This window comes from Plenodomus lingam (assembly GCF_022343315.1).
Source record: "Plenodomus lingam strain CAN1 chromosome Unknown contig_23, whole genome shotgun sequence".
Classification (NCBI taxonomy): domain Eukaryota; kingdom Fungi; phylum Ascomycota; class Dothideomycetes; order Pleosporales; family Leptosphaeriaceae; genus Plenodomus; species Plenodomus lingam.
This window is the reverse complement of record NW_027093940.1, coordinates 1,301,385-1,325,454: the sequence shown is the minus strand read 5'-3', so window position 1 is coordinate 1,325,454 and position 24,070 is coordinate 1,301,385. Positions and strand designations below refer to the sequence as shown.

At 52.6% G+C, this 24,070-nt stretch overlaps 12 protein-coding genes across 12 annotated transcripts; 4 read left to right on the top strand and 8 right to left on the bottom strand.

The window, feature by feature from the left end:
• Positions 1–129: 129 nt before the first annotated feature.
• IAQ61_006188 (uncharacterized protein) lies at positions 130–951 on the top strand (the record flags this gene model as incomplete). The annotated part of the gene is made up of 3 exons (XM_003835735.1): positions 130–196; positions 253–333; positions 395–951. The coding sequence occupies 3 exons, from the start codon at positions 130–132 to the stop codon at positions 949–951; spliced, it is 705 nt and encodes a 234-aa protein (XP_003835783.1).
• Positions 952–1,065: 114 nt separating this feature from the next.
• IAQ61_006187 (uncharacterized protein) lies at positions 1,066–2,139 on the bottom strand (the record flags this gene model as incomplete). The annotated part of the gene is made up of 3 exons (XM_003835736.1): positions 1,066–1,698; positions 1,754–1,914; positions 1,962–2,139. The coding sequence occupies 3 exons, from the start codon at positions 2,137–2,139 to the stop codon at positions 1,066–1,068; spliced, it is 972 nt and encodes a 323-aa protein (XP_003835784.1).
• Positions 2,140–2,448: 309 nt separating this feature from the next.
• Positions 2,449–3,078, bottom strand: SPM2 (Ubiquitin-conjugating enzyme spm2; the record flags this gene model as incomplete). Its single annotated transcript, XM_003835737.1, has 5 exons — positions 2,449–2,509; positions 2,561–2,640; positions 2,691–2,816; positions 2,873–2,952; positions 3,006–3,078. 5 exons carry the CDS (start codon positions 3,076–3,078, stop codon positions 2,449–2,451), a joined length of 420 nt encoding a protein of 139 aa, XP_003835785.1.
• Positions 3,079–3,676: 598 nt separating this feature from the next.
• IAQ61_006185 (uncharacterized protein) lies at positions 3,677–8,979 on the top strand (the record flags this gene model as incomplete). The annotated part of the gene is made up of 5 exons (XM_066097088.1): positions 3,677–4,046; positions 4,097–4,303; positions 4,353–4,441; positions 4,496–6,967; positions 7,015–8,979. The coding sequence occupies 5 exons, from the start codon at positions 3,677–3,679 to the stop codon at positions 8,977–8,979; spliced, it is 5,103 nt and encodes a 1,700-aa protein (XP_065953080.1).
• Positions 8,980–9,080: 101 nt separating this feature from the next.
• IAQ61_006184 (uncharacterized protein) lies at positions 9,081–10,946 on the top strand (the record flags this gene model as incomplete). The annotated part of the gene is made up of 3 exons (XM_066097087.1): positions 9,081–9,752; positions 9,848–10,332; positions 10,442–10,946. 3 exons carry the CDS (start codon positions 9,081–9,083, stop codon positions 10,944–10,946), a joined length of 1,662 nt encoding a protein of 553 aa, XP_065953079.1.
• Positions 10,947–11,256: 310 nt separating this feature from the next.
• IAQ61_006183 (uncharacterized protein) lies at positions 11,257–12,698 on the bottom strand (the record flags this gene model as incomplete). The annotated part of the gene is made up of 3 exons (XM_003835739.2): positions 11,257–11,918; positions 11,982–12,499; positions 12,622–12,698. The coding sequence occupies 3 exons, from the start codon at positions 12,696–12,698 to the stop codon at positions 11,257–11,259; spliced, it is 1,257 nt and encodes a 418-aa protein (XP_003835787.1).
• Positions 12,699–13,011: 313 nt separating this feature from the next.
• Positions 13,012–13,450, bottom strand: IAQ61_006182 (uncharacterized protein; the record flags this gene model as incomplete). The annotated part of the gene is made up of 2 exons (XM_003835740.1): positions 13,012–13,332; positions 13,382–13,450. The coding sequence occupies 2 exons, from the start codon at positions 13,448–13,450 to the stop codon at positions 13,012–13,014; spliced, it is 390 nt and encodes a 129-aa protein (XP_003835788.1).
• Positions 13,451–13,785: 335 nt separating this feature from the next.
• IAQ61_006181 (uncharacterized protein) lies at positions 13,786–14,490 on the top strand (the record flags this gene model as incomplete). The annotated part of the gene is made up of 1 exon (XM_003835741.1): positions 13,786–14,490. One exon carries the CDS (start codon positions 13,786–13,788, stop codon positions 14,488–14,490), a length of 705 nt encoding a protein of 234 aa, XP_003835789.1.
• A 13-nt stretch (positions 14,491–14,503) lies between these two features.
• IAQ61_006180 (uncharacterized protein) lies at positions 14,504–17,434 on the bottom strand. The gene is made up of 6 exons (XM_003835742.2): positions 17,134–17,434; positions 16,926–17,048; positions 16,089–16,860; positions 15,791–16,042; positions 14,633–15,741; positions 14,504–14,579 (listed from the first exon to the last, which is right to left on the bottom strand). The coding sequence occupies exons 1-5, from the start codon at positions 17,262–17,264 to the stop codon at positions 14,752–14,754; spliced, it is 2,268 nt and encodes a 755-aa protein (XP_003835790.1). The 5' UTR covers positions 17,265–17,434; the 3' UTR covers positions 14,504–14,579; positions 14,633–14,751.
• A 467-nt stretch (positions 17,435–17,901) lies between these two features.
• Positions 17,902–19,755, bottom strand: IAQ61_006179 (uncharacterized protein; the record flags this gene model as incomplete). The annotated part of the gene is made up of 1 exon (XM_003835743.1): positions 17,902–19,755. The coding sequence occupies one exon, from the start codon at positions 19,753–19,755 to the stop codon at positions 17,902–17,904; it is 1,854 nt and encodes a 617-aa protein (XP_003835791.1).
• A 621-nt stretch (positions 19,756–20,376) lies between these two features.
• Positions 20,377–22,957, bottom strand: IAQ61_006178 (uncharacterized protein). Its single transcript, XM_066097086.1, has 4 exons — positions 22,841–22,957; positions 22,305–22,793; positions 21,642–22,258; positions 20,377–21,579 (listed from the first exon to the last, which is right to left on the bottom strand). Exons 1-4 carry the CDS (start codon positions 22,888–22,890, stop codon positions 20,774–20,776), a joined length of 1,962 nt encoding a protein of 653 aa, XP_065953078.1. The 5' UTR covers positions 22,891–22,957; the 3' UTR covers positions 20,377–20,773.
• Positions 22,958–23,387: 430 nt separating this feature from the next.
• On the bottom strand, positions 23,388–23,805 carry IAQ61_006177 (uncharacterized protein; the record flags this gene model as incomplete). The annotated part of the gene is made up of 2 exons (XM_003835745.2): positions 23,388–23,541; positions 23,654–23,805. Coding segments are annotated over 2 exons (306 nt in total), but the record flags the coding sequence as incomplete, so codon positions are not given.
• Positions 23,806–24,070: the final 265 nt, after the last annotated feature.

The following is a 24,070-nucleotide window of genomic DNA, read 5'->3' as shown; positions in this document are numbered from 1 at the left end:
ATTTCAGGATCGGCGGCTCGGGGGCTAAGTTAAGCGTGGGGTGGGGGAAAAGATCCACCCCACCAGGGAAGCCTCAGCATCAGCCGACACCATGTAGCCAGTGCATCAACAGCGCCACTACCTTTCGCAATGGGACTTGAGGATCAGCAAGAGGAGCGCGAGGTGCTCGAGTCTATCTTTCCAGAGGAGATCACATGTATGTCACCCATACTTACTTGGCCATGTCCTGCTCTTAACGCCAATCTTCCACAGGGGTTTCCGACACAGAGTTCCGAGTCCTAGTCCAACTCGACGATGGCCGACATGAGGATGAAGAGCGCGAAGATGAGCAACGTAAACCTCTCTCGCCATTCCCATAATCAATCCAACAACACCATACTAACCCCATGGCCAGCCCAAATCATTCTCAACGTCCAATACCCGCCTTCCTACCCCGAAGAAGCCCCCCGCCTTGACATAACCCAACCGCCCAACACCCGCAAACACCCCCACCTCGACATTCAAGACGACAAGGCCCGTCTCCTCTCCTCTCTCACCAGCACCATTGACGAAAACCTCGGCATGCCCATGATCTTCACCCTCGTCACCGTGCTCAAAGACGCGGCCGAAGCGCTCATCACCGAGCGCCAAAACGCAAAGGAAGTCGAAGCCAGCATTGAAGCGGCCAAGATTGAAGAGGCCGAGAATAAAAAGTTTCAGGGCGAGGCTGTGACGCGCGAGAGCTTTTTGGCCTGGAGGGAGGCGTTTCGCAAGGAGATGGAGGAGGAGGCGAGGCGGGTGGCGGAGGAGAAGGAGGCCGAGGATAAGAAAAAGAGGATTGTCAAGGAGGAGAGAAAGTTGACAGGGAAGGAGCTGTGGCAGCAAGGCTTGGTGGGCAAGGTGGATGAGAGCGAAAGTGAGGATGAGGGGGTGGATTTGCAAAAGTTGAAGATTGCCGAGGTGGCCTCGTGACGGGGGAGTTGGGTAGGACTGGGCGAATCTATATTCAGTTCAGATTGTACATATAGGAAGCAACATGTGGATTGAACGAGAGCATGAGTATATGGGTGGTATCTCAAAGGACCATCAATTGGGTTTGATTACACTCAGCGGTCTTCTCTTCCTCCCTCTCATAATCGTCTGCCCCTCCGCCAGCGCAAGCTCCGTCTCCAAATCCACAATCCTCTGCATCTTCTTCGTCATCTCCGCATCCTTGACAAGTTCCTTATGATGCGCCACAACATTCTGCTGTATAGCCATCTGTACCGCCTCCGTCCACCCCGTCTCATCACCGACCTCGCCCAATTGCGCATTCATCATAATATCCCACCTGTCTTCCTGTTGGGACAATGGAAGCCACCAGTTTGCTAGCAACACCTTGCTATCGAACAGATCGTTCCTGCGTTGCAAGCGCTGCCGGATCACGCGGCTGAGAGCCGGCGGTTGGGGCTTTGTGAGGCGCAGAAATGGCACGCCATTTGCGCTGGCGAGGATGGGGACATGTCGAGGGCCAGACGTCTTTGCGTAGGGGCGCACGTTGAGGACGGCGCGTTCGGGGGGTAGACTTGCGAGTCTCTCTTTGGGTGGATCTGGCGTACGGTTGCGAGGGCGCGGCTGGAAGGTGCGCTTCAAGCGGGGGGGAATTCTGGAGATCATGCGCTGGAGGAATGCTAGACTTGCAGCAACGCCAGTTGCAGATGCATCTAGATGGTCGAGAGCCTGCATTGCATAAGTGAGAGGTCCCTAGAGTTTGTTTGTACACGAGTGGTAATACCTCATAGCCCGCTTTGAAGCTCAGACCTAATTGGTATGGACTTTCTATTTTCCTGTTCTTGCGAAATTTGTTGCGAATTGCATTGCGTAGAGACGTGCGGTCGTCATCTGCCAGTGGTGTGGAGGAACATCGTGAGAGCAAAGCTCGGTACAACGCAAAGGCTATCACTCGATTACTACATGGATATTAGAGTTTGTAGCCTACGGACCTGCGACACGATGCTGTGTTGACTTCTTAGGCTGCAGAAATCGGGGCATGCATGGAATGGGCACGGTGGTGACGATTATCAGATTAGAGGGTCGCATTTCAGGGTCGTCGCAGAATCTTTTGAACTTCGACGTATGATCACGTGTTGTGCTATACACCGTCCCGCAGATGGCTATCATGACCGATGCAGTAATTCTTATGCGCCCAACAGTATGAAGATCACCTCAGATAATGGGTCATCGTGATAACTACCAGTGCTCTCTGGTGTCGGAAGCAGCTTTCACAACACTGACATGCTGCAGGTTAGACTAGACAATGTAGTGAGGGAGTGGACAGAACAATCTTGATGGGTTATTGATTTCCTGCTATTTCCTTCCACTAGTCCGTCGGACCAGAACTCCTTCCCAATGCATATTCGTCACCTTCCAAAGAAACGTTCGTCATGTATAGATATCCTTCCCGTGCTCTGAGCGGCATTGCGGCCATGACTAGAACGTCGTACCCTCAGGCGGCTGGGGAAGCTTCTTGTTTTGAGGAAGAGCCATGTACCTGAACACTGTTAGTGAGGAAGGGCTTTGTCGCGCGCTGCACATGACGAACCGTCGAAGCTCGATAAGTATGGTCTCCATAGTAAATTCCCGCTTCCACTGGGCTAGACATGGTAGCTTCGATGCATCGACCTAGCGTTGCGTCAGCTGGAATCCTTTCTTTGAATGCGTTTCACATCTACCTTTCCGTTCTGTGGATTCACGCAGGGGAGGTTGATCTTGGAGGTGAAGGAGATCTCTGGTGGTACATCAGGGTAGTTGGGGCCGCAGTGGAGGCTGACGCTGTAAATGCGGTTCTCGTGAACGCTCTATAGGCACGATTAGCCACTTGCGCAGTTTCCAGAGATACAACGTCGGTACGCACATGAGGTGGTCCAAGTATAGTGCCATTCCAGTCTGACATCAACAGATCGTCCCCGTTATCGAGACCGTAGGAGCAGGCCTCTGACTACTCTTAGCAACTTTTTCGACAACAACAACATTCATGACCTGCATACCAGCACCGAGACCCTTCTCGCCCTTCTCCAGCTCCTCTAGCAGGCGAAAATTACGGGGTACTTTGGCACCCATGTTTGCAAAATCGTGAGGTGGCCTGGGATGACTGGGGCGAGAGTGTGAGGCTTGAGGTGGGATGAACCCCGCTATTGAGGTACCGTATGGAGTCGTGGATGCGGATGGTTGATGTACCTAACGCGCAATGGGAGAGAAGGTGGCGGCCGTGGAAGATTCTACTGTGAGGTTTGTGGCAGCATGTGACCAGCCATGTGTATTTCCAGGTGCGAGATTACGTCGATTGCGACTGCAGGTGCTGGCTCGACCTTGGGAGTGTCTGTCAAGGTAGCCGTAGCCGTAGCCTTTACCTAAGAAGGTAGAGGGATCTGTCCCGCCAAGACCGTGGCACCATGACGAACATCTGGGCAGCCGGGGTGGGGGTCCTCCTCCGCCTTGGGTTCTGCCCTTCAATGTTGCCCGACCTCCGAGCGCAACGTGACATCTGGAACCGTACCCTACCTACCTTACTCACATCTGGAACATTGATTGAGTCCACCAAGCCAGGACAGGCCGACTCTTTTCCTTCGACACAACATCACATCATTCGCGAATTGAAATTGTCCTTCTTTTTCGCGAATACCGACCCAATGTCCTCCTGGCCCACCACCATTGGAGAATGACAGCACAAATCCTGGCCGCGGAATTGGGTAACCTCATTCAAGACTCCAAGCGCAAGAACACCGAGTTACGGAATGCTGCAGAGAAGGCTTTACAAGACCTGAAGTCACTGGCGAACACTTCTGAGGCTCAACTTTCTGCCGGCAAGCAAAATCAACACCACTCTTTGTATGCATCACTAATCTCTCGCAAAGATCTCTCCAGGCGTCCGCACTTCATTTCACCCTTTCTCATCGCTTGTGGCACTCGCAATGCTAAGTTTGCATCGACTGGCGTATCATGTCTCCAAAGACTTTGCGTCTCTCGTTCACTCCCCCGGGAACGATTGACCGAGGTGCTTGAATCTTTTCGAGAGTCGGCCTCATCAAGTATGAATTTCGACAAGTGGAAGTCTGCAGACGCTCGCTGACATCTGGAGGTCACGATATACAGGTGAAGATTCTCCAAGCTTTGCCTTCGCTACTTCAGAACTACTCCGCAGAGATACGTGGAGAGCTCTTGTCAACAGTGTTGAATATCTGCTCCGGCCTACAGAGTGCAAAGAATTTCGCAGTTAGCAATACTGCAGCTGCGACATTGCAACAACTAGTCATCAGCGTATTTGATAGAGTCGCCTCCGAAGATGGTATGCCAACCTACTTTGCTTGATGAACTCAGGGCTGACAGGTACGCAGAGAAGGCGCTGGAAATTCCCACTGTGGCCGAGGTTAAAGTAGACGATGGCCAAGTTTCCTTGCGGCCAGCAGCCAACGATGCTTACAAGGTAGCTCATCCATATGTACACTGTTCCTTGATCTGAGAATTCTGACATGTACAGATGTTTAATGACCTAGTTCTACTTGTGATGGGAGACAAGCCAAAATTCATGAGGTTCTCATCGCTCCCACCATCATCAACTTTGGAATTGATAGAGGCAGTACTATCCAACCATTACAAAGTCATGACTACCCATACCGAGCAGGTCTACCTCCTTCGCAGTCAACTTATGCCCCTGATTATACGTTCGCTGTCCGACCGTCTTTCATTTCCAGTAACTGTGCGAATCATGCGAATATTACACATGATCATTCGACATCATCTCAACATTCTCCCCTCGGAATGTGAGATCGCGCTCGGGCTTTTGAACCACATGTTAGACCCCGAGGCCTCACAGTTGTGGAAGCGGGCACTCTGTTTAGAAGTATTTCGCAGCATCTACGCCGATTCAAGACTGCTTCTCGCCATTTACACACTCTTCGATGCACAAGACGGCAAAAAGAATGTATTTGGAGATAATTTGGCAGCGTTCGTTCGACTTGCGGTTGAGAAACCTGCCATCATTGGGCTTGGACAACAATCTACGGCGACTGCAAATATAGACGATGGTAGGAATTCTGAACAGGCTGTCGTAGAAGCAGGCGCTCTTGCTGGCGTTATAGGAGGCTCTGTAGCTGATGGCTCCAGCGGCGCTCGGCCATTAGGGATTAGCATGCAGTGGAGCAGTCTGAAGACTCCTTGCATAGAGCACCTCGACAAGTCAGATCCTCCAACATTGCCAGATACGTACGTGTACAGCCTGGTACTTACATGTATCACAAACATCTCTGAGAGTCTAGCTAAATTCGTCCTCCCTCTTACTGTTCACCACGAAAGCAAGAACAGGAAGAAACCAAAAGGAGACGAAGCAATCGAGGCCGACACAGAATCTGAATCAACAAATACTGGCGGCCGTCGGCTCTCAAGAACACAATCATTTCGAAGAAAGACTATTCCCGTCAACCCACTTGACCTAAAGGAACACTCCTCTTACGTCTATGTGCAAACATCATCCACGATGGTGAATGAATGCTGGCCTGCGGTCCTTGCGACATGTTCGACCTTTCTGAACGCTGCCTTGGACAATGAGTATTATCGTGCGCTTGTGCGAGCTATACAGAAGTTTACTCAAGTAGCTGGACTGCTCAGACTATCTACTCCTCGTGACGCCTTTCTTACCACCCTCGGCAAGGCCGCCGTCCCTGCAAACTTGTTGTTAGTGAACGCATCGTCTACCAAAGCTGGACCGAACGAACGGCCTGGAGCCTTTGCTAATGCGAAAGCGCTACTCAGTGTCGACAGTCTCGTCAGCCAAGCAGCCTCCTTATCGGTGGATAAAGGTCAGCGTCCATCACATGAGGCAGCTCTACCTACGCTGAATTCTCGCAATTTACTATGCTTACGGGCTTTACTCAACTTGGCAATTGCACTAGGGCCAACGCTCCAGTCTGCCTGGTCCATTGTCTTTGAAACGCTGCAAGTCGCTGATCTAGTAATGGCGCTCTCAGATCACAACGCAAGTCGTACACCTGGGGGACCTGGAGGTCGTCAGGATCCGGATGGAGGCGCTGAGAAACTCGACGCTGAGACCTCAGCTGTACAGGCAGCCGCTCGGCGGTTGTTCGAGAGCACGGTAGACTTCCCGAATGAATCATTCATTGAGGTCTTGGAAGCTTTGTGCTCGCTCCTCAATGGGGCTCCCTTACCTGAGAGTGGCGAAAGACCGCCAACGATATCGACTCGCCCACAAATCCTACATCAACGTAGATTAGGGAGTGTGTCGGGTATGACATCAGGCGCAGAAACTAATTCGCGCGACTCGGCTTTCGCACTGAATAAGATCGGTGATCTTGCTACTTTGAACGAGAGTAGACTTGCCCAGTATGATCCGACTGAAAGCGGCTGGACAATCTTTGTCACAGCAACTGTGCGCTTCTCCTCAGACAGCCAAAAGGCCACAACTACAAGGCTACTTGCGGCTGATATACTCTCACGGGCAGTCAGAGACATCGCGGAGATGTCCATGTCTGACGAGCACCGCGAGGCAATCCAAGCTCGTGCGCTTGCTGCACTGCAGGAACAAATTGGATCTCTCCATCGCCCTAGGACAGACAATGGCGATGCCATCAATGATACCGACATCAAAGTTCACCATATAGCACTTGAAGCACTCAGGGGTGTGATTGAGCAGTGCGGTGAATCTTTGGTGGCTGGTTGGGGATCCGTCATCGACAGCTTGACGAGTGTCTTCATGACAAAAGATGTTAACATACCCGCCGACCGTGAAACCGCTGTGGCAGCAGCAGATGGATCGCAGCACTCGATATCCGCAGTGACGGTCATATCAAGATCGCTAGCCCGATCTGCTTTTGTGACTACGAACCTCATATGTTCTGATTTCATGTCTGCTGTACCCGACAAATGTCTTTCGACGTTGCTGAAGCTCTTACTCAATTTTTGTTCACAGCAAGAGGACCTGAACATGTCGCTGACCGTGAGTCGGAAGCAGATAGCTCTTGGCCATCCACTGATACTTTACAGGCTATCACGTTCTTCTGGAACGTGTCTGATTACCTCCGATCCCGAGGTGACCTATCTACTTTGGTCACCATGCTCGAGACTACTCAGCAGCAGGATGAAATCTGCAAAGTAGTCTCAGACCGCTCCCTCGAAGGACATATTGCGGCCTTGTGGCTTCAGGTCCTTTTAGACCTCTCAGCTGTGACCATTGACCATCGGGCAGAGGTGCGAAATTCGGCTATTCAGACTGTGCAACGGATTTTTGAAAACTATGTTGAGCAGCTATCTTCTGATGCGTGGCTACTGTGCCTTCGTGTTGTATTGTTCGGGATGGTGCAAAGCAACCTGGAGGTTCAGCGTAGGACCATGGGCAAATCACGGAGTACACAGGAGACCAAAGAGTGGGAAGAAACCTCAAAAGTCATACTGCATACCATAGGCATCCTGAAAACGACGTACATGGAAAAGCTCGATGCCTCCCAAGTCAGCGATGCATGGTCGGAACTCCTGGATCATTTACAGCAATACTTTGATTGCGGCTCCCATGCATTAGCCGCTTCAGTATTAGGTACTCTAACCAGAGTACTGTCACATACAAGCATTGAGTCGAAATGGAATGAGTCTTGTCTGCTCAAAACTGCTGGCGTATGGAAAAGCTACTTCGACTCTCGCAAGAAATGGCAAGCCACTACTGAGAACAATCAAGAGGCATTTGTCTCTTACGCTGACGCGTTCATTGCACTCTACCGTATATCTGATAATTTACTGGGTGTGGAGCTCCCACCAATGCTTGCAGCTCTGGAGGCTTGTGTCATCGACTCGGATCCCGTTGCTTACTCTAGCGATGTGGATAGCATGACATCTTTGCAGAGCCGAATCATGGAGTGCCTGGCTATGGTGAAGACAGAGAACTCCAAACTGCATTGTTATCTCATACAGCTCTTGAGCCGTTTTGTCTTGCTACCCTATACGTCATTCGACGAAGAGTCTGACAAGCGCGGACCAACCTTTGTCGCACTGTCGAAAGCTTCAATGACGCTACTGCAAAAGGTCACTGTCGAAAATATCGACGACCAAGACCTATACACAAGCGGAGCTTTCTCGTCTGCATTGAGTAGCCTGGCAACTCCGATAAGCAAGAAGTATGTGTGGCATCTCGAGGGCAAATCGCCAACCTTGTGGCAGAGGGCTACAACGACCGCGATAGCCATACTCGGCAGTGGACTACCATATGTCAAATCTAACAAAGATATATGGGCTGTCATAATCGACATTGCGTACTCTACGACACGGGCCCAACTAGGTGCTTCGGCCCAACTTCCTCCATCTCTCGAAAAAGACGAGGCATTCGATATACAATCCTATAGAGAACTTCGTGATCTCATCACTTTACCACTGGGTTCGACTTCAATTCCAGATAATATACGCAGGACCTATACTCGTAACCTTTTCTCAACATCACTCATCCATACACCGCTATTAGGGGAATTGCCCGACCTAAGCCATTCACCTCTGGATGAGCTCTACAACATACGACTCGGACAAACCACTGAACTGGTATCGACACTAAGAAGCGAAATGAGCTATTTCTGCATATCCGAGCTATTCAGCCTGGTCGCAGTACACGACAACAGCCCGGAACGCGTCAAGCTTGCGCAGGCAGCTGCACCTTATCTCATCTTGCGCACTGCGCTCCCGCTCAAAACGTATATTGCCGATCACCCTCTGCGTGGCAGGATGCCTGCACCTGACTCACAGGTACGAGAGCTGCTGTTCGTGCTGGTAGAATTGGGAAAGTTGAAGAGCGAACCACAAGCGATTCCTGATGCTCCTGGAGTGAAGTCTAGGCACAGGAAGCATCTGCAAAGATTGTATCCACTGTTGCTCAAGGCCTCACGTGTTGCTAGACACGATACAGAGACATTTGAGCGTATAGCGGAGTTGATGGATGTGGTTGGAGATGAATTTGGGTTGGGCGATGGGTAAGGTGCTATTGAGTGGACGACTCGAATAGCCGAGTCGCAGTACTCGCGGATGCTGGTAGGCAGTTCTCTGGTAGCCTTATAGGGAGATATTGAAGTATCACTATGGGCTCGGTTGTGTCATTTGCTGCAATTGTTGAACAATCACTATCGTGTCGAGTGGCCACGCTGACTATCAGCCATGCAGTTCCAAATGTCAAGATGCGATTCAACATGTGTCGAGCGACCTCGGTTCGGCTATACACTTCCACAGACTCCACCTCCACCTTCACGCTCCCCCTCCACATTCCCAGCTTTATAACCGGCACATCACCAACATCGGCATCATGTAGCTCCTCCACCCAAAGCAGAGCCCTATCGCTCCCCCAACCCATATCCTCCTTTCAACCAACTCATCCACCACCACCTCTCCCCCAACCCCCGACAACAGCCATGACCACCCCGCCCTCCCCACCCCCAAACCCCATTCCCTTCTCCGAACCCCCCTACCTCAGCGGCCTTCCCTCCCCCTACCACAAGCCCACGCACATACGCTGGCAAAAGGCGTGCCGGGCCTTTATTGAAGAACACCTCCTCCCGCAAGCGCTCGAATGGGACACTGCGGAGACATTACCCGAGCATGTGTTTGAGACGTTTGCGCGGGCCAACATGTTGGTACCAAGCTTGCCGGCACCGTTGCCAGTAGAGTGGTTGAAGAGGTTGGGAGTGAAGGATATTCTCGGGGTGGTGGGGGTAGAGGAGTGGGACTGTTTGCATGGCATGATATATGCAGATGAGGTTGGCTTCCCATTGTTGGGTTTTGGATAACATTCAAAAGCCCATCTGTACTCTCTCCAAACAAAAAGAGTACAACTAACACCAAGACCCCATAGATGGCACGAACCGGTCTCGCCGGCCCCTCGGGCTCCCTCACAACAGGCATGTCCTTTGCCGTGCCCCCACTCCTCAACTACGGATCCCCCCAACTCCAAGAACGTTTCCTGCCCGACCTCCTCACGGGCAAAAAGCGCACCTGCATCGCCATTACCGAACCCGATGCCGGCTCCGACGTGGCCAACATTGCGACTACGGCGGTCAAGACCGCAGACGGGAAACACTACGTCGTCAATGGGACGAAGAAGTGGATTACGAATGGAATTTGGAGCGCGTACAGCACCATGGCTGTGCGGACGGGTGGGCCGGGGGCACAGGGGCTGTCGCTGCTGGTTGTCCCGCTCAAGGGGTATCCGGGTGTTAAGATGCGGCGGTTGAAAGTTGGGGGCCAGGTATCGGCTGGGACTACGTTTATCGAGCTGGACGACGTGATGGTTCCTGTTGAGAATTTGATTGGAGAGGAGGGCATGGGTATGAAATACATGTTTGTCCCCTTTTCCCTCTCCTCTCATCCCCATCCCTACCCCATACCCCCAGGGAAAAAAAATCCCCCCCAAAAGAAACAAAAACCCCCACTAACCCCATCCCCCCAGCATGACAAACTTCAACCACGAACGCCTCACCATTGCCATCGGCGCAACCCGTCAATCCCGCGTCGCCCTCTCCACCGCCCTCTCCTACACCCTAACCCGGCACGCCTTCTCCGCCCCCCTAATCACCCAACCCGTAATCCGGCACCGCCTCGCCCGCGCCGGCGCCCAACTCGAATCCCTCTCCGCCTGGCTCGACGCCTTTGTCTACCAGCAAACGCTGCTGGCGCCGGACCGTGCCGCCGTGCTGCTGGGTGGTCCGACGGCTCTGCTAAAGGCCCAGGCGGGCATCGTGTTGCATGAGTGTGCTCAGGTGGCGATGCTGTTGTTGGGTGGGAATGGGTATACGCGGAGTGGGCGGGGTGAGCTGGTGGAGCGGATTTGGAGGGAGGTGCCTGGGATACGGATCCCGGGGGGGAGTGAGGATGTCATGTTGGATTTGGGGGTTAGGATGTTGGTTAAGCGTTTTGCGAGGGGGAGGGGGGAGGGGGGCTCGTCGAAGTTGTAGGGAGGGTGAGGTACTTTTGAGGGTTTGTGGGCGAGTGGCTGCTGGGTGCTTGGGGAGTATGGGCTTGGTTTGCCTGGCATGCCGAATCTTGATCTTGGATGGAATGCATCCCTGTAGATTTTTCAAAGAAATTCCTTCGACGATTATACAAGTACTCGCATGATGATAATCGTCCATTGTAGAATGTAAAAGGGCAAACTTGGTATAAAAAGCACGCCAACACCGAACAAACACCGCATCTCATCCCAATCCCATCCCAATCCCACCCTTTAAAAAAAATTGGAAAAAAAATAGGTCAAATTCACACATTCTAAACCGCCTGTCCCGGCCCGAGATGCGGCACATCCACCCTCCTCTGAGCACTGCCCGCCCCATTCATCTGATACTGCTGCTGATGATGACCCATAAACTCCGATCCATCCACAAGCTCATGCTCACTCTCCGTAACCCCATTCGCGGCGCCGGCCCTCGCATCCGGCCTATCCTTCTTGCTCCAGCCCTCGGGGCCAACGTAGGAACCGCGACCGACACCAATACCCCAGGCACGCTCATAGCTCCTGGGGCCCCACGCCCAGCCCGCACCGCGCGTGACGGGTAGGTGGTAGAGGCGGAAGCTGAACCACGCACAGGTGATGCCGATGAGGCTACCGAACAAGAGGTCGAAGCCAAAGTGGCGGAAGTCTGTGAAGCGCGTGCTGGAGATGTAAATGGCGGCGGCGACGGGGACGAGGACGAGGACGATGGTCCAGACGGGTGGTGCCGCGTTTTGGTAGCGCATGGGGACGACGGCTTCTTCGGTGGGGTAGGAGTCGTGCTTGTTGAAGGAGAGGGTTTGTTTCCTGAGATTCGAGGGGGCGACGGCCGAGGTGTAGGCTGGGTTTTGGGAGTACGGGCGTGGAGAGAGGTGGGGGATTGCGACGGAGAATTTGGAGGCGAGGAAGAGGGTCAAGTAGAGGAGGCCTGCCCAGGAAACTGTCGAGAGGGGGAAAGGTCAGCCTGGACGGTGGAAAAGAGGGGACAAGGAAAGAGGCTTACAGCTAGCATGACCACTAGGAAACGATTTGAAGCCGTCTTTGAGTTTATCGGCATCGTCCGTGGTACAAATCTTCGACGTGACGAGCACCCAATTTGGATTCAACGAGTCTCCAACAATGCCTCCAATGGCAAACTCCTGGAGGCGTTGGAGATCTGGTTCGCAGCGAGACAGCAGATCTGGACGGGGCTTGCCAAAGAGATTCTTCATGCCCTGGGTGATCATGAAGGCGGTTGCGAGCGAAAGGGCGAGACCCATCCAGCCCGTGTTCCACTCCCACAGTTTGCGCCTCCAGATGAGCGACATGGGTGTTCCGCGCTCAGCCGTCGGGCCAGGGACGAGCAGGAGACAGACGAGGAAGATGATGGCGGCGGGCGCAATGAGGGCGACGACGGCGAGGAGCCATGTCGGTATCATTTCAGACTCTTGGTAAGGGTAGGAGATGGAGAGATCGACTGGCGAGAAAGGGCGATTGAAGGGATCGACGAATTCCCAGCCAGCACCCACTGCTGCTATCGCGCTGTAACCGGTCAGCTGTTGTCGCGAACCTCATGTTGGATTGTGGTCGAGTGACGATGTCCGGTGACTGTGTGTACACATGGAGAAACTCTACTGTGGCGCTACCGTGGCCGGCGAACTTACATGATGACGACCCAGTCGAATATATACGAAGTGACGAGGCGCACCGACGGCATACTTATGCCCCTGAAACTCCTCATGTTGGCAGCTAACGTGATGCTCGAGACAGCAAGGCTAGAATGACGAAAGTGAAGGCGAAAAGTGAGGTGAAGTCAAGGCCCAAAAGCCGGACACGAGCGGTTCCAAGGTAGAGAGAGAGCTTATTAGATAGCCAGCCAGTTGCAAAAGTCGAGGAGCTGACAGGTAGCCGAGCGCAGCGCGTAAAGATAATAGGGCCGAATGCGGTATAGCCTCGTGTGGATGGCTGGTTGGTTGCTGCGGTGGTCCTGTTGACGTATGCTCCGTCCTCACAAAGAAACGGCCTGCGCTAGAGTAACAAGAAGACGATGGATTCTAGAGTAGCAGTACTGGGCACTTGGACTGTTCATCGGAGGGGAAAGTAGGAAGATCAAGGAATCGATCACCCACAGGGGGCTGTGGGGGGGCGTTCAGCGGAAAGTGGAGGCGACTGGAGACCATCGAGGGCCACGAAGACATTCGCCAAGGCCGATCTGACGTCTCCTCCCCTGCTGAGGCGCTGTGTGAAGTGAAGTCCGAGGGCAAAAGAAAGTTGACTGTTTTGTCGGCATGCGTCTCAGTTGGCGCTCGTCCGGTGATTTTCGGCGCATCCCAGTGGCCTTGGTCCGCCACTGCGAACCACCAAGCCGTGCAAGCCTATTGCGCCGTCATGGACATGCAGGACACACGGCATTGTTGTACGTACAGAGTAAGTCGCTGCTGCGGACTCCAGGGCCCCCATCTCCAAGAAATCGAAAATAGAATGCACGGCCATGGCATGACAGGATCAACACAGGGCGTAGTATGGACATCTTTCTTGTACATCTTTCCATGGCGAATCTCTTTGACGCGCGTTTTTGGCCAATCTCCCGCGGCGTGATGTGCCGCCGCGCTAAAAAAAAAAAAAACAGTAAAAAGTCTCCGCACACGTCATTTCGAGATTGCCAGGGCCTGGTGAGGGTGAAAGGCACAGACAGAAAGGCAGGAAGTCTATACACAGACGGATGGTAGCCAAAGACTACCCAACAAAGCCATAGCATCAAAACCTGAAACTTCATACGTCCCAGTTTACAACCATCCATACAACCAATTCACACACACACATACACAATGACCCTCCCACCCCCCACAATCGACCTCCTCCTCACCCTAATCGACACCCGCCCACACGCCATCCTCTCCACCCTAACCCAGCACCCGCACCTCGCCTCCGCGCGCGACACCCACGGCTACTCGCTCGTACACGCCGCGGCCTCCTACAACGAACTAGACGTGCTGCGCACCCTCGTGCAGACCCACGCCGTCGACGTCGACCTAGTGGACGAGGACGGCGAGACGGCGCTGTTCGCGGCGGAGAAAGTAGAGGTGGCGCGGTGTCTGGTGGAGGAGTTGGGCGCGGATATTGGGTGGAGGAATGGGGAGGGGAGGACGGCGGAGGAGAGGATTGGAGAGGAGGAGGGGCCTGGGCATGAGGTGGTGCGGTATTTGAGGGCGAGGAGGTTGGGTGGTGGGGAGGCTGGTGCTGGTGCTGGTGCTGGTGGTGAGATTGAGGCCGAGGCTGCTGATGGTGAGGTTGCTGGACATGCGCCTCCTCCGCCGCTGCCAGAGGGTGTGAGGATCAACATGGGGACCATGGAGGAAGATGCTGCGGATGCGCCAGACCCGGAAATCCGGCGGCGCATTGAAGAGCTGGCTGCGCGGCCGGATTACGAGTCGGACGAGGTGCAGAGGGAGTTGAGGGAGTTGGTGCAGGATGTTGTTAGCGGTATGGGTGGGCAAGAGCAAGGGCGCAGTGTGAAGAGGAGAGTGGAGTGAAGAGGGGTGGAGAGGGGAGGGAGAATCCATCCGAAGACCCCGGTTTACTTCTTGCTAGCTTAGGGGTATGGGCTATTTCACATTTAGGAGTATGGGGTATTCCACATCAAGACAGAAAGACCATGGCGTTGATTTGGACTAGGCGGTGCTTTCTAGACCGAGGGGTTTTACCTGGTCGCAACTCTCCACAACACATCATCATGGCTTCTTCATACCCTGCCCAAAGAATAAATACAAACAAATCACCCGACCATGATGCTCTCAAAACAAATCCCTCATAATCTTCGCCAACTCTTCATTCTCATGCCCAAACGCGTGCGCAAAATCGCCGCCTCCTCCAGTCCCCACCCCTTCCCGTATATCCGTACCAGCACCAGCACCATGCCCAAACCCATTCAATTGAAACGTGCCCCCCGCCGCCTCAAACAGCGTGGTCAAATCACTCGCCATTCCATGCGGCGTATCCAGATTCGTGCCTCCATTCCTGCCATTCGCATACAGCGCCATCTCATCGACCTGGTGGCCCGCCAACCCCGCCATGGCCACGGCGGCCGAAGAATGCGCGTCGCGGTCAGTGTGCGAGGCGTGATTGCTGTTGTTATTATTGTTGTGGATGGCGAGGCCGAGACTGGGCCCGACTTCCTTGAGCGTCTTGATAGTTTTCCACAGCCGTTTGCTGACGTACGAGTTGGAGCTGAGGCCGCGAACGAGCTCGAGGGCCATGTAGAACTCATCGCGTGACTGTTGGCTGAATTCGGCGGGGGCGTGTGCAACGGCGAGGAAGAGGACGGCGAGGGCGGAGATGAGGAAATAGTTGAACATGGTTTGCTGGCTGCGGTAAATGTCCGAGGTTTGGTTGATGTAGGTTAGGATGCGGATGGTGTCCTTGGCCACCTTGATGACTACGTGTGCGAATTCGAGATTTTCCATTATGGTCGTGGCGGTGTGCAGGACGGGTCGGTAGATGAGAATGCGCATTTGATTTGCGCGGAGGTAAAGAACGACTTGGAGACGGTGGATGGTACGGGTGGGAGGCTCGACCTGGATACCGCTGTCGGGATGGGTAAACTTGAGGGGTTCGGGAATGCTTCTGTGCCAGTTGAGGACTTGAAAGTCGAGAAACGAGACGTCGTCCTTGTTGATCTTTTCTTGCGAAGCGACGTCGGCCACCGACCTCCAGACCTTGGACCCAATGATACTGTAGGATATCATCGAATTGAGGTATGGCGTAGACTCGTGCGCCGAGACATCCTGATCTTGTCAGCAAGCTGGCCATTTTGTACCCTCCGGAACAACGTACTGGCTTGGGAAGATTGGCATCAATGTCGGCATCCTGCAGAGCAAAGGGCATGCCCGTGCCAAAGCTCCATCTCCGGTCCAAGACATATATGCACCAGAACGTGCGAATGGCTGCCGCTTGCTCTTCGGGATCAGGGAACAGAGTCTCGTAGGTTTCCCGGCGATGCAGGCCGAGCTCTAGACAATGACGTGCAGCCAATCCGATGACTCGCCATGCCATGGCCTCGTCGTCGCGCGTGAAGTGGTACATTGCCTGTTCATATAAGCAGATGGATAAAGCGAGCGCCGAGGCCACTTACTGTGAGTGCGAGGAGGTTGATGCCATGCAGGCTCACAGGATCAGACAGCGTCTTTTCCACGACTTTATGAACGTTTTCAAATAGTCTCTCCCCAAGAGCATCTTTGCCTCTCCCCTCTAAGACGAGGGTAATGGCAAGGATTAGTTTCAACACGCTCGTCTGATGGTCCATGATGGCATCCGCACCAGGTAGAGCACTTTGCATAAGACCGGAGCGGGCAGCAGCCTCTACAAACGAGAAGAGCATTTCGGTATATCGCAGTATCTTGTCAATTTCCAGAATGGGATACATGACTCCTTGCTCTTCATACCACACATTGACCAATCGAATGGCCTCGTGTCTCGAGATGGACCATATGGGATCCTTGTCGACATGCAGCGACTGCTTCACAAGTGACGGATGAGACAACAAGGGTGGAGAGGGTCTAGGGGTCGCATCGTGGGTTGCAACACCCTCGTCCTCGCCGTCCTCGCCATCCTCGCCACCCGTGATGCCCATGGTCTTGAGGCTGCTTCGGGCGACGCCGAGGTTGAAGGCGCTCGATGTTGGGCCATGGAAGCGCGGGTACTTGCTCATCGACTTTGTGCGAGATCGTGCAGAGGACGGAGGCAGCATGGGCGCTGGCTGGTAGTCGTGGGGGTTGGGGTTGAAGGGGGTGCCTGTCGACCCATTACTCTGCACATCGACCTGCGCCCGCAGACTCGAGAGACTGTGGAAGAGGTCGTCGACTTGCTGCTGGAGATGGTTGATATGGGCATCCATTTGCTTGAACCTGTGCGCGAGGCGTCATCAGCGATGGAACGAGGCATGATCAGGATGGGAGGAGGGCGCGCGCACTCATCCGACTCCTTGAAGTTGTTGCAGCAATTCGGCGCATACAAGCACTCCAAGCTGAGGTTTCCACAGCGCTGACAGGGCGTCTGTCCGTTGCACTTGATCTTTCGTCTCTTGCACTCATTGCTGTGTTGCTGCCGTCAGCCGGTCGTCGCGTCCACTCCCAGGCCAGCTCTCTGCGACTGGCAACATGGCAACATGGCAAACGTACCATGCGATGGAAATATAGCGATTGCGCTTCGCCCGTGGCTGCGGACCGCCCTCGTCGCTCTTGCGTTTGGCATGGGCGCCCGTGTCGTTTGGCGGGCTCATGGTGTCGCTTGCATTATTGCGGTCGCTCATGACGGCCGTGGTGCGCAGTCGTTCCGCCTTTCACCCCCCCCGATGGAGAGAAATGTATATGGGAATGGCTATGGGCACGAGCGCAGGCGGGCACCCTCTCGGGTAAGTAAGTACGGTAAGTAGAGTACATACATACATGGCATGGCGCAAGGAACCCAAAGAACCTAGCAGGCCAAGTCAGTGGTCTAACACCCTTCGGAAACTAACTGCGCAATGCGGGGAAAGGAACGCCTGTTTTCGCACCACCACCACCACCACCACCACCACCACCACCATCATCACCACCACCACCATCATCACCACCACCACCATCATCACCACCACCACCACATGCATGTCCTGGGCTCTGGGCACCGGTGTCGGCCTATGACGGAGACGGTGTCTCCATGGTTACATGCCATGGCACATGGTAGCCCATTGATAAATATGGTAGTACATGGCAGACTTAGTTACGACCATGTCGTATTGGCTTCGAACAATACATCTGCTTTCTGCAATCAATAGTAATAATTTGCTTTCCAAACCCCACAAACGCCTTCCAACAATGCAAAAGGGTATCCAACGCTGATGCCACATGTAAATGCAACAGATGTCGCTTTCCAGTTCCGTCATGTCGCCAAACGAACCACCAGTCCATCTATGCCATGTCCTGATCAGACCCAGCCTTGCCAGCATCACCATCTTCCGGAACCTGCAACTTGGCCCCCGTCCCCGCCCCCGCCCCCTGCTCCTCGCCACTAGCAATCTCAACCTCGACGACTGCCTTAGACACACACGCCCCCTCGTCCACCGTCTTGCTCTTCTTTGGCCCATACGGCGCCCATCGCGCTACCAAGGCCTGCTTCTGCGGCTTTCGGTTGTTGGCTTTGGGGTTCTTGGAAATAGAGCCGTCGTCCATGCGCTTCCACTCGGTTTCCTGGTTGTCAATGTGGTCTGAGATATCCGCATCGCTTTCGTCTTCCCAGATCATCAAGTTGGTCCCGTTGATCTCAATGGACCGGCCACCAGTCCGTGGTACAAAGAACACGTCTGTCCCAGCCGTGCTGAAATCCTGCTCCCATGTCTCCTTTAGCTGTAGTTTGAGGATATAGTCCATGGGCAAAGCGTAGAGCACATTCTCATCCTTGTCGTAGAGCTCTTTGAGCGGATAATCCAGGCAGGCAAGTCCAAACTTGCAATCGATTCGGCTCGACAGTGGATGTATACGACCACCAAAAACCTTGATCTCGAATGCGATGCCACTTTCCGTCCACATGTTGTCTCCAAAGAATACTTCTGGCTCAGACAATAACGGATGATCGTGATGGGGTCCCGATACTTCACAAAAGTGAGCTATCTCATGCGCAAGACAGGTAGCCAGAAACATATTGTATCGCAACACCATGGCTGGTTCGCGATAGCGGAGCAGACTCAACTTCTTGGCAGTCGTATAGAAGTCGGAATGTAAGCAGATCCGGCTTGTGTGGCATTTGTCGTTCATCTTGCGCATCAGACCATTCTTGTAATCTTTTACCAGACCCATGGAAGCGTACGCCGTCTCTGGTGGTAATGGGTCGTGATGGAAGTAGAAATGTACAGTGTCCATCTGGTTGTCCAGAAAACTCCTAAAGGTAGCGTGCAATTCTTCAGACCACGCAACGTCCTCTCTGATGCGGAAACAAGGTTGGCCGTAAGCCGCCGAAGTTTTCTCGCAAGGCTCCCGTTTACCAAACACCAACGTATGCCAGAAGTGGGCGGTTGCTCGTGAGGTCAGTAGCAAGGTAGCCAACCGCAAGCCGGGCTTCAAGACATCGTAGATGGCGTCTGAACAGCCATGCCAATTCTCCAGGCGGAAGATGGGATGGATGTCATTGTCAAGCGTACTTGATGAGTTATGCGCATCGTCGGCAAATGCTACAGCTTGCTTCTTGATCAGTTCAACAGGATCAAAGCCTAGCTTCACAGCTTTCCGTTTTGCTGTATCCTTGCGGTGGCCGAGTAACCTTCGATACTTCTCCAGAGCTTTGCGATCCGCAACCTGTGCAAGATGATGGTTGATAGATATGCTCAATTGCAAACCAAAGTCTTTCGGTACCTCAATCGTTGATGGTGTAAAGGCAAGTGATTTATCGTAGTTCAACACGTCGGGCAGTTCTCGCACCAGTTTGTCAATGCATTCGTCCATGATGGTTCCTTCCTTGAGCTTGTGAAGTAGCACCGTATTATCGCCGCGCTCTTCGGCGGCAAAGTCAGCAGCGGCATCACCAGTCAGGAGGTGTCGCATGTTTTCCGATAAAGTAGGCGGTGGTCCACAGTGTGGGGGAGGAGTGGTAGCCTCAGTCGGCGTCCAATCCATGCTGTCTTCATCTGGCTCCTGGAAGGCAGGCTTTGGCGGTTCTTCCTGTGCATCTTCTTGGGGATCGACAGCACCATCTTGATTGAGGCGTTCTTCGATCAACTGTGTCGTATGAAGCATAGCCTCATATGCCTTACGATACCGAAAAGGATCCATCCTGGTTTGCCGTCAGCTGTCGGAGAAACCTCTGGGACAGAATTCCCTGTCAAAAGGGTTCAGCCGGAAGCTGCAGTCAAGCAAATTTCCAGCCCCTGATTCAAACTCTAGTCTCCCGAATTGGTTGCCTGGACACGAATATGTTGAAAGCCAATTATTGTGGGCTGAAACGCGTTGTTGTGCTGCAGTCTACCAGCAAAACAAGATTTCATCCAGGCCGTGTAGGAGTTCGCACTTCAATAGGTTCTCTGCCAGTCCATGGAAAGCAATAGTCGGCCTCTGTACAGGCCATCTCACGCGAGCTCCAAGTTCGCGCTGCAGAGTCCAGTGGCTATTTGAGGGGGGAGGTGATGTAGTCAGGGTATGTCTTACTCGTTCCCAAATGAGCGGTCAGCGTCCGCCAAATCATGAAGAGTGTCGCATCCAAACGGTCTTAGTGTAGATACTGGAACATCAATGATAGCGTGATGGTTATGGCAAAAGTCTTGGGGGTTGGTGTAAGCTGTTTACCTACGGGTACGATACCTAGCGTGAGGCAATCACAAGAAAAAGGACTTGGCGTTCCGCGCCGCTTCCCAAGGTTCTTGACCCACATCTACCGGTACCACTTCGAAACATCTCGAAAAACAAACGCCAGCAGAAATGGTTCGTGCAGGCACTATTTAGATTGATTTGTTGATTCGCCGCACTGGTCAGCAAGTTGCACCTGTAAGAGATGGTTTATAAAGGGACCACCAAATCGTGCGACCATGCTTCGATCAACTGAGATTCACACATGATGTGACGCTACCAGTGTTTACCTAAATAAGAGGCATATCAACCGAACATCAACGCCGAGTCCATGACACCGTCCTGGATCGCATACTCAAAATTAGTCAGTCTGAAATCGTTAATCAGCCGCTCGACCGACGATGAGACGAAAGAATCAACAACCAGTCCATATGAAGTCGCGTCAAAACCATCTTCACAGCAGACCATATACCGGTAGAAGCTCAACAAGAAGACGCAGAATACCATCTCATAAGCCTTCTCCTTCGTACTCGAACCATCCTATTAAATTAGAATTATACAATCCGATACCCTTGAAAGCCTCTGGGCCGTTACAGCCTTTAACCATTGTCAGAAGATCAAACATCTTTGCAAGATCCTCATCAAAAGTGTCCACAACATAACTTTCCTCGCCTTTCAGTGCAGCCTCCTGTAGCCCGACGTAGCTGAGACTCGCATATGCGCACGGCACATTGGGCTTCTGCTTGAGAAACTCCGCCCACTGCTCGCCTGGCTGTCCGCGATATCCCGTTGCGACGCGAAATCCAGTCAACCGATGGCGCATGCTCATCCAGCTCTCAAATGCAATTTGGAGTCTGGCAAAGTCATCCCCCAGTTTGGCCTGTAGTCTTTCGGTGTCATTGATGTGGAATTGATGGAGTAGCATGTTCATACGCTCTTCAGCTTCCATGCTGTATGTGTCTGGATGGAATTGGTTGATGCCGTTCAGATACGACAGTAAGAGTTTGAAAAGTTCTGTGCGGTGTTCCCTCTCCTGTGTAGTCTCCAATCTTGCCCTTTTTGGCAACCGATATGGAAGTTGATCATCATCATCGATGAATTTATTTGTGTTAGCATGATTTGTTGTATGACCGTCGTCGAGAGGCTCAGAAGCCGCTCGCAAAGTCTCGGCTTGTGTATCTCCGGGGATGACTGAATCCTGGCGAAACGGGTCTTGATGGATACCAGTTGATCCCGCAATAACCTCATCCTGTTCGTATCTGTCCAAAGGCTGGTTGTGTTCTGTACTGATGGCACTGTCCAGTGACGTTGAATCTAAGTTACGTTCAGTTGTCAGCTGATAGAGCTATGAGATTTTCTGACAGGGTGGTGCCCACCTGGTTCAGTCTCCGGCACCTCATTTGCATCAGCGACCGTCTCTATTTCAGCAGTCTCGTCGCGAGGTCTCCATGTCCTATCCGTATTACAGCTATTTTCCCTGATTCTTTGCCGCGCAAATGCTTCGGCTATACGATTCGCTATCACGGTCGGTGATTTGGAAATCGAATAGAGCTGTCTTTCCTGCCTAAATGACGACACCTGGGTGGGCCTTGCCATCTTTCGGGCCTTGGGTAGTTTCCCATTAGATATTGCCTTGTCAACCTCCATCGCTTTTCTCTTACTCGGCGTTGTTGAATCAGCACTCTTCGTGGGCGTATTTTCCGGTGCGGTGGTACTCGTGTTTGTATCTGAATTTGTACGCAAACTATCGTGTGTGGCTGCACTTTCCTTCGAGGACTCCCCTGGCAGTTGACTTGTCATGTGAGTACGTGGCAGCATGTGTGCAACTGGGGCCAAGGAAAGCCTTAACAAGCCCGAATTGCCGGACGTATTTTGTTCGCGATCCAAAGCCTCCACGGACTGTGTTGTGCTTTTTTTCTGCGGTCTTCGTGGGAATTTGCTGAACTCCTTCACGGCAAGTCGAGTGATCCAGCAACGTATGTAGAACATGATTCTAGCAAAAGTCAGTATCTTTAAGAGCATAAACGCACTTTGCGCACTTCTCTCTATCGCGCTCTTCTTCCCACTTCAACTCAATTCCTGCATCCTGCCTTCTGGAGACAGTACCTTGACTATCTTCGGGTCGGCCCCAGATCGCTGCTCCATATTGCCCGCCCAGATCTAGCACAGCCTTCTCAAAGGCCGGTTTGTTAATTAGGTCATGTTGCAGTTGCTCTATGCCATCGGGGTAAGACTGGCTAAAGTCTCTGGCTATACGCTTGATCTTCTTGTACAACTCATTCGCCTCCTCTATAGCGAAACTGGGCTCCTTTCGCACATCATTAACCAAACTAAACAGTCCGAGGGATTCCCAGATATCTCTAACTTGCTTTCCCTTGTATATACAACTTGCAAGGAAACTTTCATCGTGCTCGGTTACATGCACTGGAGGTGCCATTATAGCGAGAGTATCTGGGAGTTCCATGTGGTTCAGCAGAAGACTAAGTACCACTTTGAGATTGAAGCCTTCTGAGTATGGAACTTGGCGACTGCAATATGTGGTGGCTGTGGCAATAAAGAATTAGCAAACGAATACTGGTAGTGGCCACCCCACAGGACGATATGATTCATGCAACCGAGTTCCATATGCTCTGATAGGGCAGTATTCTGCGCTGCTGTGCTACCCGCGTCAGATCGGCGCAGATACTGATGCCTACAGGCCAAAAACGTCCAAAATGTTGCCTGAGGCTGCTTGACTTGGCTAGGCTTGGCTACCGGTACCTTCAACGAAAGGTTGAAATTAGAAGTCAACGTACTGTTCTCAAGATGAAGCAAGAACGAGAAGTTACTATTGGTCGTACGTATCTATGGTAGAAACTGAATCGACTAAAACAATTGCCTAAGATGCAAGTCGTTATGTGAGTCCTCAAAACGACTTTAAGCGCTGGCAGACCTGTGTCATGTGCCGCTGTGGCTGCATCTACCGGTATGCCTCGTATCTATGCGGCACGGGCACTTGGGGCCTGCGGACACAAATACCCAGCCTCGATAGTCATTGCAGGATTAGTAAAGTCTCCCGTGGACAATTTTGTCAAACTTGATTCCCTAGGATAATTTGACAAATCAACATTATGGTCTTCATCTTACTCGTGCTCGCCAATTTCTATGCGGTTGCTTGGATACTGTGTCTTGTATGCTCCCGCACCTTGTCGATGTTCCATTTGCTGGCTCCACGCGAAATTCTTTGTGTATATCTTGGAGTGGCAGTGAAGGTCAGCAAGGATATCGCAGGTTCCTCTGCAGGGATCATGTAGCTCTCTCATCTTGTAAGCGTTGCGCTCTGCGTAGAGAAGAACATGACTAATGTGGTGGTGCCCTGAAGAAAACATCAACCCACTGCAAAGCTTACCGGTAATCATGCCATGGAGAAGGAAGAGTCACTAACAAAACCCTACGTCGACACGCAGCTGAACAAATAAAGCGGTCATTTGACGAGAAGGTTTGACGCTCCTGGCTGGACGCTGGAGCAGTGATCTCTAAGATGGCTTGCGAGGGGATGAGACTGATTATCGGTAACAGCATGGGAGAAGCTTGCAAGAGCGCCGATTTAAATTGGGGGTAGAGACATGTGATATTGTATCACGCCCCTTATACCCAAGTCATAGAGCATAACATCCGGCAGTAGAAGTATAAAGTCTATAGTCTCCAAGTTTAGATTTCGACCGATCATACGTAATCGCCTGACTGCAAATCCGAGTTGAGGCAAGTGCGAGCGAAGACGTGCAGGCTGCTCTATCGCGTAATCACGTGGACACACTTCACTGCC

Coding starts and splice junctions, on each gene's coding strand:
- IAQ61_006180 (XM_003835742.2), bottom strand. CDS start 17,264: ATGAGCGACCGCAATAATGCAAGCGACACCATGAGCCCGCCAAACGAC. Junction 16,861..16,925: donor AACTTCAAGGAGTCGGATGA/GTGCGCGCGCCC, acceptor CCTCGCGCACAG/GTTCAAGCAAATGGATGCCC. Junction 15,742..15,790: donor ATGCCAATCTTCCCAAGCCA/GTACGTTGTTCC, acceptor TGACAAGATCAG/GATGTCTCGGCGCACGAGTC.
- IAQ61_006178 (XM_066097086.1), bottom strand. CDS start 22,890: ATGGAACTCGGTTGCATGAATCATATCGTCCTGTGGGGTGGCCACTAC. Junction 22,259..22,304: donor GAAGAGCGCGATAGAGAGAA/GTGCGCAAAGTG, acceptor GACTTTTGCTAG/AATCATGTTCTACATACGTT. Junction 21,580..21,641: donor GGTGCCGGAGACTGAACCAG/GTGGGCACCACC, acceptor AACGTAACTTAG/ATTCAACGTCACTGGACAGT.